Source organism: Danio rerio, chromosome 1 (genome assembly GCF_049306965.1).
Source record: "Danio rerio strain Tuebingen ecotype United States chromosome 1, GRCz12tu, whole genome shotgun sequence".
NCBI classification, from domain to species: Eukaryota; Metazoa; Chordata; class Actinopteri; order Cypriniformes; family Danionidae; genus Danio; species Danio rerio.
In genome coordinates, this window is record NC_133176.1 from 58,237,505 (window position 1) to 58,248,702 (window position 11,198).

At 34.9% G+C, this 11,198-nt stretch overlaps 1 protein-coding gene across 1 annotated transcript; it reads right to left on the reverse strand.

Annotated features, from left to right (window-relative positions):
* On the reverse strand, positions 1 to 9,725 carry avpi1 (arginine vasopressin induced 1). Its single transcript, XM_001342519.7, has 3 exons — positions 9,593 to 9,725; positions 7,379 to 7,764; positions 1 to 3,530 (listed from the first exon to the last, which is right to left on the reverse strand). Exons 2-3 carry the CDS (start codon positions 7,762 to 7,764, stop codon positions 3,290 to 3,292), a joined length of 627 nt encoding a protein of 208 aa, XP_001342555.1. The 5' UTR covers positions 9,593 to 9,725; the 3' UTR covers positions 1 to 3,289.
* Between the last annotated feature and the right edge of the window lie 1,473 nt (positions 9,726 to 11,198).

The following is an 11,198-nucleotide window of genomic DNA, read 5'->3' on the forward strand; positions in this document are numbered from 1 at the left end:
TTTTATTTCAAAAAACACTTTTTAATCGCAAGATCCAGCTTAAATAACAAGAAAAACAGCTCTCGTTCTTGTGCATGTGGTAGTGTTTGTTCAATTCGGCTACATGTTGTTGTTTTCTTCATTCGTATTGCTTCTGAACGTCTGTCTGAGTGACAGAAGAAGACATGAAATAATCAACAGCAATAGTGTGCAGCTTCTACAGACTACTAGTATCTAAAACAGCACTACTGATTGAGGAGAACTGTACTAATACAGTCGATGCAAATACATTCGTTTATATATACACATATATATTTAGATACTGAACATTAAACACCATTGGAAGGCAGAACGCTCCCCAAGAGGAGGACTACAGAGAAACTATAGTGTTTCAAGACAAAAATATACAAGCACATGTCATTAAATAAAAGCAAATCAATACTCTTCAGCCCCGTACATTCATAGTAATGGAAAATAAATGCTGATCGGGGCTCTGGAAGCTTCAGTGAGAGAAATAAATAACTGTGTTTAAAGAGACGGTGCACCAGAAATGAACGCCTTATTTACTCGCCCACATGTTGTTCCCAGACTCTTTTTTTTCTTCTTTCCAGTATAAAATATCTACAGTCAGCACAAATGTAATAACGGTGAACAGCCATAGACAAAAAATGGTTATAAATAGTGTGTATGACTCATGCAGTACATCACAAATCATCTGATGCTACATTTATTATAGTTTATTGTGAAGAGACAGACTTTAAAGTATATCTATTAGGGTGAATCCTACAAAAAACTTTGCCCAATTCTCATTTAATTCATCCCAGAAAGAAACTCTTAAATGTTTGTATAGAATGCAGAAAACCGGTAACCATAGACTTCCATAGTACAATCTTAGTCAATGGTTGCCGGTTTACATCATTCTTGAAAATATCTTCAGTGTTCAACAGTGAAAAGAACATCATAAATGTTTGTGAAGAAAGCTAAAAATCGGTAACCATTGACTTGTATAGTATTTGCTTTTCCTACATGGTTAGTCAATGGTTACTGGTTTTGATTATTCTTCAAAATATCTTGTGTTCAACAGTGGAAAGAACATCATAATTGTTTGTGAAGATTGCTGAGAATCAGTAACCATTTACTTTCATAGTATTTGCTTTTCCTACAGTGTTAGTCAATAGTTACCAGTTTTGATCATTCTTCAAAATATCTTCTTTTGTGTTCAACAGAAGAAAGATATTCATAAATGTTTGTAAAGAATGCTAAAAACCAGTAACCATTGACTTCCATAGTATTTGTTTCAAAAATCTAATTTAAAAGAAAAAGGTTTTGTTTTCGGGGTAATTGGTCATTTCTTTTGTGAAAATGTAAGCAAATTTACTCCCAATATTTAAATTGTTTTCCTCCAAACAGATTCTCAACCACAGAAATACATTATAACACAATATTTTTACTTATTCATAATAATAAATGCATTACTATGGTTATATTATTTATGTTAGTGTCAAAACAAATATCAGAATTATGTATAATTTTTAATTAAATACTCATTTGAATTAAATTCTTACTAAATATGAATATAATAAACTTACTGATATGAATATATTACCTTAAAAAATAATGCATTAATGTATTTTGTTTTACAATAAACAAAAATAATCCTTAATGTATCCCAAAATATCGCATAATTATTATTTAATTTGCATTGAGAGTAGTTTTTTTAATTTAAAATTTGTTTAATTTACTCCAATATATTTTATTTTATATTATAATTATTTATTTATTTTTCTTTAAATTTTTTTTTTTGCAGATCTTGCAGGACTCACCCTAAATAAAAATAAATAAAACTAAGGATTATAGTGCATGAGTAGTATTTTTACAGTAGCTTTGTGAAAATGTTGTCATTTTCTCTCCGTCTTTAATGACCTCGTTTCACTCGCATTATAAAAAAAGAGCACCATGAAGATCTCAGTGAAAGAGTCTGACATGACACGAGCGCGAGTAAATACAGACCGATTTGATGTTTTGAAGAGACAGTTCACCCAAAACTGAAAATACTGTATCATTTACTCATCCTTTATCTGTTTCAAACCCCCATGAGTCTCTTTCCTATATCAAACATCAAAGAATACATTTTAAATAATGCTGACTAAAATTGAAGTCAATGGTTACCGGTTTTCAGCACTCATCAAAATATCTTCATTTCTGTTCAACAGAACTTGTTTCAAACCCCAATGAGTTTCTTTCCTCTGATAAACACAAAAGAACATATTTTGAATAACAATGAAAACTGGTAACCATTGACTTAAATAGTATTTGTTGTTCCTGCAATGTTAGTCAATGGTTACCTGTTTTCAGCATTCTTTAAAATATTTTCATTTGTGTTCAACAAAAGAGAGAAACTCTTAAATGTTTGTAAAGAATGCTGAAAACCGGTAACCATTGACTTTCATTGAAGGAAAAACAAATACTATGGAAGTCAATGGTGACCGGTTTTCAGCATTCTTCAAAATATCTTCATTTATGTTTAACAGAAGAAACAGACTCATTAAGGATTGCAACTTCATGAGAAAAAGTAAACAGTGAGAAAATGTTCTTTCCTCTGTCAAACACCAAAGAACAAGGTTTGAAGAATACTGAAACTGGTAACCATTGACTTCCATTGTAGTTATTTTTCATATAGAAATAAACGGTTACCGGTTTTCATCATTCTTCAAAATATCTTTTTGTGTTCAATAGGAGAAAAAAAAACTCAAATGTTTGTAAAGAATGCTGAAAACTGACAACCATTGACTTCTATAGTATTTGCCTTTCCTACAATGAAAGTCAATGGTTACCGGTTTTCATCATACTTTAAAATATCTTCATTTGTGTTCAACAGGAGAAAGAAACTCATAAATGTTTGTGGAAAATTCTGAAAACCGGTAACCATTGACTTACATAATATTTGTTTTTCCTACAATGGAAGTCAATGGTTACCGGTTTTCATCATTCTTTAAAATATCTTCATTTATTTTCAGCAGAAGAAAGAAACCTATAAATGTTTGTGACCACTTGTGAAAGAGTGAGTAAATGCTCATTTTTAGGTGAACTGCCCCTTTAAGTGCACCATCCCTCAACTAGTGTTTGAGTCTGCGACGTGAGAATGGCACGAAACCCGTAAACAACTTAAGGTAGAACAGCACATGCTGCGGGTGAGTGTTTACGTGCTGTAGTGTTGATCATCGCTCCTTTAAGACTAGCGTTTGATTGAGGCTTCAAGTAAATCTACGGAGTCTCTCAGGCTGTAATCCCATGATGCTTTGCTGCTGCATCAGTGTCGGATGCGGTGCAGGTAGCGCTCCGGGTCCTTCTCCTGAACCGCGTTCCAGCTCCATCTGGGGCCGGGGCCCTGAGTCTCTTCCTCCGTGGATGGGAAGTCGCCCTGGTCATGTGATGAGCTTTCAAAAGAGCTCTGGCCACCAGCAGCGGACGATTCTTCCTCCTCCTCATTGACTTCTTCATCTTCTGCAGGCGTGCCTTCGGTCGTCGGGTTCAGCGAGCCCTCGTTTATTCTGAAGAGATGATCAGAGGAAAGAGTGTGGATATATTAGATGGTGTAATGATCACCCACTTTAAATGTTATCTCTCGATTGAATGGGCGTTATCAGCTGATAGATATGGGCCAGTAGGGGCCTTCAGTGCCTACTAGTTGGCGCAGAAGGCTGTTATCATCCATCCACATGGTAAATCAGCTATACTAATAGAGAAGACTCCAGATCCAGATCTGTTTTTACATCACTGTGACGGTTGGGATTAGGGTTGGGGTAGACGTTAATAGAATACAATTAATATAAATAATTCTTGTTAACTTCTTGCCACACCTGTATTTCATTTGTAGCTGATTTACCATGTGGATGGATGATAACAGCCTTCTCAGTCTACTAGTAGGCGCAGAAGGCCCCTACTGGCCCATATCTATCAGCTGATTACGACTGATAACGCCCATTCAATCAAGTAATAACAGTCAAATCGGCTGTAATGATGGTGTTTTCATGCTCATGTTCACAGGTGTGTGTGTGTGTGTGTGTGTGTGTGTATGTGTGTGTGTGTGTGTAGATTTTCTGGTCTGCTCACAGGGTTTTTAGCGTGCCGAGTGTGTGGCTGATCTCATGACCTACATTAGTTCAGATTAGTAGTTTCCATTCACACACTTATACACACACACTCACAGTGGTAGTCGAAGTGTGTTAAGCTGGCACACTGATGACTGAGTAAATCTACACTGTGAAAAATATGCATCAATTAGCAGTTTTACATGTTTTGTGCTTCATGTTTTTATTTTCCTGCATTTATTTCTGCTTCTGAATTGCATTATGGGATCTTGATCTTTCTGTCAACGACTTATAACCTTGAAAAGTTGTACAAAGTGACTTTTACGAACATTTGTAATAGTTTAAAGTGATATATTTGGTGATAAATCTGGGTTGGTGTATATTATGCTACAAAACCCCTTGTATTTAACTGTCGGCACATTTTCTGTTATTTTACAGACTTTCTCTATATGTGTTTTTTTTATACATTATATTATTATTTTAAATGACTGAAATGTTAATAAAAGTCTCTTTGTTAAACTGTAGAGTTGAATTTTTAACATTAAAAGTCAACAGAGCAGAGATCAACATCCCATAATGCAAATCACAACCGTAAACAAACGCTTCTGAATCACAAAATACAGAAACTGCTAATTAACAAATTTTTTTTACAGTGTAACACGTAAATTCAGCTCAAAAGTCACATTTCAGCATCAAATCAATAAGATTTTAATTAAAGTTTTACTTATTTTTTATTTTTATTAATATTTGTGATACCCACTATTGAAAGTTTATGCTGTTGTCATTTTTACTCACAAGACTATACTTTGCACATGTAATGTATTTAGCTTTATTATAGCACAAAACAATTGCATTGCAAAAATAATAAAGACATAAACATATCCCTTACATAGTAGACTGATAATTTACACAAATAAAAAGGAGCCATTATTTTTTGTATTGCAGATAATGAGAAAATTTAAACAATTAAAATAGTATTTTATTTTAATGTAATGTTTTAAAATTGCTGTTAAAATGTAAACAGTCTACTGTAACTTAATTTTATTTTTAATGTATTAATAATGCATTATTATAATATTATTTATAATTGTTGTGTTACTTTCTGTAGAAAAAAATATCTAAATAATCAGAACTTGTTTTAAAAAATTACATAATTTACTCATTAATTTGCTCATTTCAGCCACGATTTAGTCATCTGAGACAAATTTGGGAAATCCTAAAAGATTCCTGAAATCCTGGGCTAAAATCGATGATCTCTGATCGTTGGTTTGACATGTTCGATTCGTTCATTCATTGCGATCAGATTTTGCCTCTGTTGAAGTTAAAGTTGTTTTTGTTTTGATGTTTTTTTTTATTTCCTAAACTAGGCTTAATTTGCTTTGTGCTGATTATCTTTGATGGTGGGATATACTGTGACTTTGACATGTTTCAGACCGGTTTTGCAAGATTAACACAAAAAAGATGCTGTCATCCACAGTTTCGGTTAAAAAAACACAATTATGATTACAGTATGTAGAAAATAAAACTAAATTCATGTGCCTAAAGGAATTCAGTGTTTTAAAACTAAAGTGATGCAAGTTTCAAAAACAAATCTTCGCAGTTTAAGTACAGCTGAAGTCAAAATTATAAGCCCCCCTGTTTATTTTTTCCCCAATTTCTGTTTAACAGAGAGCAGATTAGTTTAACACATTTCTAAACAAACTATTTTTTATAACTAATTTCTAATAACTGATTTATTTTATCTTTGCCATGATGACAGTAAATAATATTTTACTTGATATTTTTCAAGACACTTCTATACAGCTTAAAGTGACATTTAAAGGCTTAACTAGGTTAATTAGGTTAACTAGGCAGGTTAGGGTAATTAGGCAAGTTATTGTATAATGATGGTTTGTTCTGTAGACTATCGAGAAAATATACAGCTTAAATGGGCTAATAATTTCGACCTTAAAATGGTGTTTAAAAATTTAAAAACTGCTTTAATTCTAGCCGAAATAAAACAAATAAGACTTTCTCCAAAAGAAAAAATATTATAGGAAATACTGTGAGAATTTCTCTGCTCTGTTAAACATCATTTGGGAAATATTTAAAAAAGAAAAAAAAATTCAAAGGTTGAGGGTAGGGGGGGGGCTAATAATTCTGACTTCAACTGTATATACATTACAATTAATTTGTAAAAGTTTAATAAAGTCATTTACAGAGCACACACCACTGTGTATACACAGCACTGAAGCATATATGCTTTAATGATGCTCCCACTGTATTTTAAGGAATAATTCTAACTAATAACAAACTATTAACTAAGGCTTTTAGCTCAATGCCATTAGCTGCTTAATAATAGTTAAGGTAATAGTTGGGTTTAGTTATTGGCTAGGGTTAGGTATGTAGAATAAGATCAAAATTTTTAGACCATTTTGAGGGATGTAAACAAAAACAATGGTCCCAATGTATTTCCTGTTGTACATTTTTAATTTATCACAGCTTCCGAGAATCCAAAAAGAGCCACATATTGATAAATTAATGTTATGAGAGCTGTTTTAACATAATGATTGAATTGCCTCTTGCTACAGTTATGAAATAGTTTGATAACAAGAAGGAAATGTTTATGGGTCAATGACGTGACCACATTGAAATGGTCTGTAAGTGCTAATAAACAGCCAATATCATCTTATTAAGTTTAAACTTTATTGTCCGTTCTGCTTGACACAGAAAGGAAATTTTTCTTCAACACTGGATTTAGGACAACAATTACAAACATACAACAACGACACAATAACACTTATCAACACAACAACATAAGTTAAAAGTTTAAAAACCAAATTAGCCCCATACACAATACTGCAAATCATACTTGGTAACCACCTCATTCACTACAAACATTGATCCGGTTTAGAACAACAACTGCCATTGGGATAAACTTCCATAATATTTGGATAAAAATGGATAAATAATTTCCATTTAAATGGATAAAAATGTATATTTACTCACTATTTACTCGTGGTTCCAAACATTTATGAGTTTCTTCTGTTCAATGCAAAAGAAGATATGCTGAAGAAAGCCGAAAACAGGTAACCATTGACTTATATAGTAGAAAAAACAAATACTATGGAAGTGAATGGTTACAGGTTTTCAGCTTTCTTCCTGTTCAACAGAAACCCATAAAGGTTTGAAACATGTAAAGAGTAGATGATGACACCTTTATTTATTTTTGTGTGAACTATTTATTAATAATCCAGTAGTGAATTAGCTTTTTTTAAACTCAAGTGTTTCCCTCTCATCTTGAAATAAGCATCTAATCTGAGTCTCACCTGAGATGGCCGAAGGCTCTGACCCATCTCTGACCGCTCGTGTCTTTATGCTGCTCCACCCGGAGTCCGCTTCTGTTCCTGGCTCGGACTCGGAGCCCCACCAGCGCCTGTGCCAGCCCCGTCTCCACCTCCGCCGCCCCGCTGTCTTCATCCTGCTCTGCATCTGCTCCATCCTCTGCGCCCCCAGCCGCCCTCCGTCGGCCCCAAACCATCCGCGCCCTCTGCTCCGCATCCGGGTCTCCTGCCACCTGGAAGAGCCGCCGCAGCTGCCGCAGGTTCACTCCCTGGAAGATGTTCGCGGTGCCAGACTTGCGGTTTCGGCGCTCTGAGGGCCTGGAGAACGTGGGCTGAGACGGGCCTGCGAGAACTGGGGCCACGTCCTCCATCTGTGCAGCAAAAAGCGAAGGTTTTATAGGGCATATGGATCATTTTAATATGCAAAATGTATTATTATTTTATTAGAAAGACGTTATTTTAATAATTTAAAGGATAGTTATTATGGGAAAATCTCTTTTATAAGGGCTTTAAACAAGGTTTTGTGGCATCAGTGTGTGAATATATCCAGCTTCTATGCCTGTGTGTCACTATGCTGACACATGGGCATTTGTAGCTCCGCCCTTTTTTGAAAACAGCACAATCTCATTTGAATTTAAAGCAGCAGTCAGCAAAACAGCACAACTTGGATCAAATCTTAAAAGCTGCAGTTTCAGAGAGTTATAAAACATTATTAGTGGGATATTTTGAGCTGAAATCTTATGTATACACACTAGGGCCATCACAGACTTATGCTACACCATGTAAAACGTGACATAATAGGTCTCCTTTAAGGCTAGTAAGGATTTAAAGAAAGACACTACTGACAAAATCTGGTCATTTCTGAGACTGGATTACTCTCAGGGCAATATCTCATTTGCATAACACTTAAATTTCTTAATTGTGCTGTGATTGATCAACTCTGTAAGTGCCTTAAATCCTTATTTAATTGTGGTGTCTTGCATTGTTACGTCAATGGAAAAAGAGTATTATAAAAAGCACTGCAGGTTCAGACATTAGCCTACTGACCTCTATACTCAAAGGCTATTAGTTGTCCTTAAGTCACCATTGGCCATTACTACAGTAGCATGAGCAGTGAAAAACAAGGCTATGCCACTTCTAAGAGCCCTAAAAACCCTGGTCATTGCTAAAACATCTATTATAATATAATTAATTAAATGTCAGGTATATATTGCTTTCAATGGATAGATTAGTCACACGTGTAATGATCATGTCTATTCAAAGTGAGGTCAATGCTAATCTGACTAGCCAAACTTTAGACTCATTGCACAATGTGGAAATAAAACTATTTTAAAAAGCAATATGTGGAACAGACGCAAAAATCAACATATTATTGGGTGATCTAAATAAAAAAATAAGAAAGAAATCTCAAAACCAGCGTTTAACACTTGTTAGTCACACTGGAAATGTAAGGTAAATCTGCGCCCACTGCATTGTGGGATGCTAAATAGGTAGGCCTTAACGACTTGTTGTATTTACAGAAAATGTTAAAAGTATGAGTATGCTATTAACATAAGTGGTTTACATAAGGCGGTATTACTCAGTGATAATCACGAATGACTGGTTAGCTTAGCTTGCTAACACTTGCTATTAACAGTAATCAACGTAATCGCGGTTTGTTGATGCATAATGATGGCAGTACGTCAACTGACGTCAATTAAAAGAAAAAATTAATAACGTACATCTAATTTAAAAATAATAAAAAGCGTAATTATAAAAGTAAACATTGTTTGCCAACACTGGTTTTGTTTTAAAATTCCAAAATAACGCAACTAATAGAGAACTAACTTCTGGCAAATGGTTTGTTTATTTAGCTTCCGTAAATATCTGTTTTTACTTCCAAAAATCATCTTTTCATGACTGAATTTGTCACAAAGCCTACAGAAGTTTGCAGCACAATGAGTCACGTGACGACGTGACAGTGACGCACGAACATCCGCAGTGACAGCTGCCTGCGCGAGGACACTGCAAAAAAACAGCTCTTTCACACATATCTACTGAAATTAGAGCAAATGAGCGTAGATTTAAAGCATTTCGATAATGAAAATGCTCGGGTATGAACGACTCGTTTATAGCATTTACATTCGGTTCCGCTTTGCTGCTCTCTAGGAAAACAAATGAAAAAACAACAACGACACAATTATGCAAAGGTCTACCCACCTTTTCTGTCTGAACTACTGTCTTTGTGTCATTTGCATGTTAGATCGTCGGAGTTTCTCTCGGTAAAGCGGTGTAATAGTGTAGTAAACAGGCTGGCTGCTGTCTCCGTCTGGGTACAGCGAGCGAAATGGACAGAGAAGTTCAACCCTCTCTAGACTCGTCACCTACTGTACCCGCTCTGACCAATCAGAAGGCAGGAATGAACGATTGAGCCCGCCTCCGATTCTCTTTCAGCCAATCACATCACTGCTTTATGTGCGTCTTGTAGTGTGCATTGTACAGTGTGTGTGTGCGTGTGTGTGGTGTGGTGTGAAACTGAGAAATGTGTAATCCTTCATTGACGTCATTGCTGCGCACACGTGCCAATATGTGAAACCGCCTCTAGAAAAAGAAACTGTCACTTTACATGGTTATCACAAAATATCAAAATATTAAAAATGCATCTTATAAATATGGTTAAAGAATTAAAAGTATGTTAAAATTATAAAAAAAAGCCTGGTAATATTTTAAGGAGACACCAACATCTTTAAAAATATGTTTATCTATCTATCTATCTATCTATCTATCTATCTATCTATCTATCTATCTATCTATCTGTCTGTCTGTCTGTCTGTCTGTCTGTCTATCTATCTATCTATCTATCTATCTATCTATCTATCTATCTATCTATCTATCTATCTATCTATCTATCTATCTATCTATCATCTCTATAAACTCACCGGCCACTTTAATAGGTACACTTTACTTGGTAAGTATATTATAAATATTTATAAGCGATCATGCCTGAGGGTATTGGACGGAATAACACAAGCAGCTCTAGATAAAAATACTTTTCACCCGGAAGAAAGCGGAAAAATGAACGCCCGCCATCCATCCCCCTGCCTTCCCTCTAGTGGTGGGCAAAGCGAGGCTTCGTGAAACACTGAAAATCGAAGCAAATGAGTCGAAGTTTCGAAACGTTTCAAAATCCGACTCTACGGTGACACCTAGTGGTCATTTTTTCATGTATTGCACCGAAACAGCTTCAGCAAGAACATTTTAGCAAATTGAGGTATTAAACCCTACTGTGTAGAAGTATATATTCAAGAGTTTTAGTGGAGCAGTTAAGGTTTCTGACTTTCATGTGTGGATAGTGGGTTTGAATCCAGGCTGATACAGCTATTTTGAAATGCTTTAATACCAGTTGGTAATTCTTTGTTCTTGTTTCGTTTTGTTTGAACATGGTCTGACATCCGAATAAACACTTTGTAAATAAATGTCTTGTTTTGGTATTAAAACGGTTGTTGCTAGATCAGACACAGTTGTGGCCAGAAGGTATCAAGAATTAGTTATATTATTCATTAAATTTCCCATTTATTGTATTTCATTAACGTCTACCCAAACCCTAAACCCAACCATCAGTACTGTTAAAATATTTATTATTGTTTTAGTGTTACAAAAAGGATGCTATATTAATGGCGTATCCGCAGCTGTAATCTATTTAGGCTGCACCATAAAACAGAAATATGATTAAAATACATAAAACCATGATTTGGCAGTATTTGTACAAGTCGAGGTTCGAACCCAAAAGACATTAAAGGAACTGTAAAAGCGTACTCACGCACAG

Coding starts and splice junctions, on each gene's coding strand:
- avpi1 (XM_001342519.7), bottom strand. CDS start 7,764: ATGGAGGACGTGGCCCCAGTTCTCGCAGGCCCGTCTCAGCCCACGTTC. Junction 3,531..7,378: donor AGAGCCTTCGGCCATCTCAG/GTGAGACTCAGA, acceptor TCATCTCTTCAG/AATAAACGAGGGCTCGCTGA.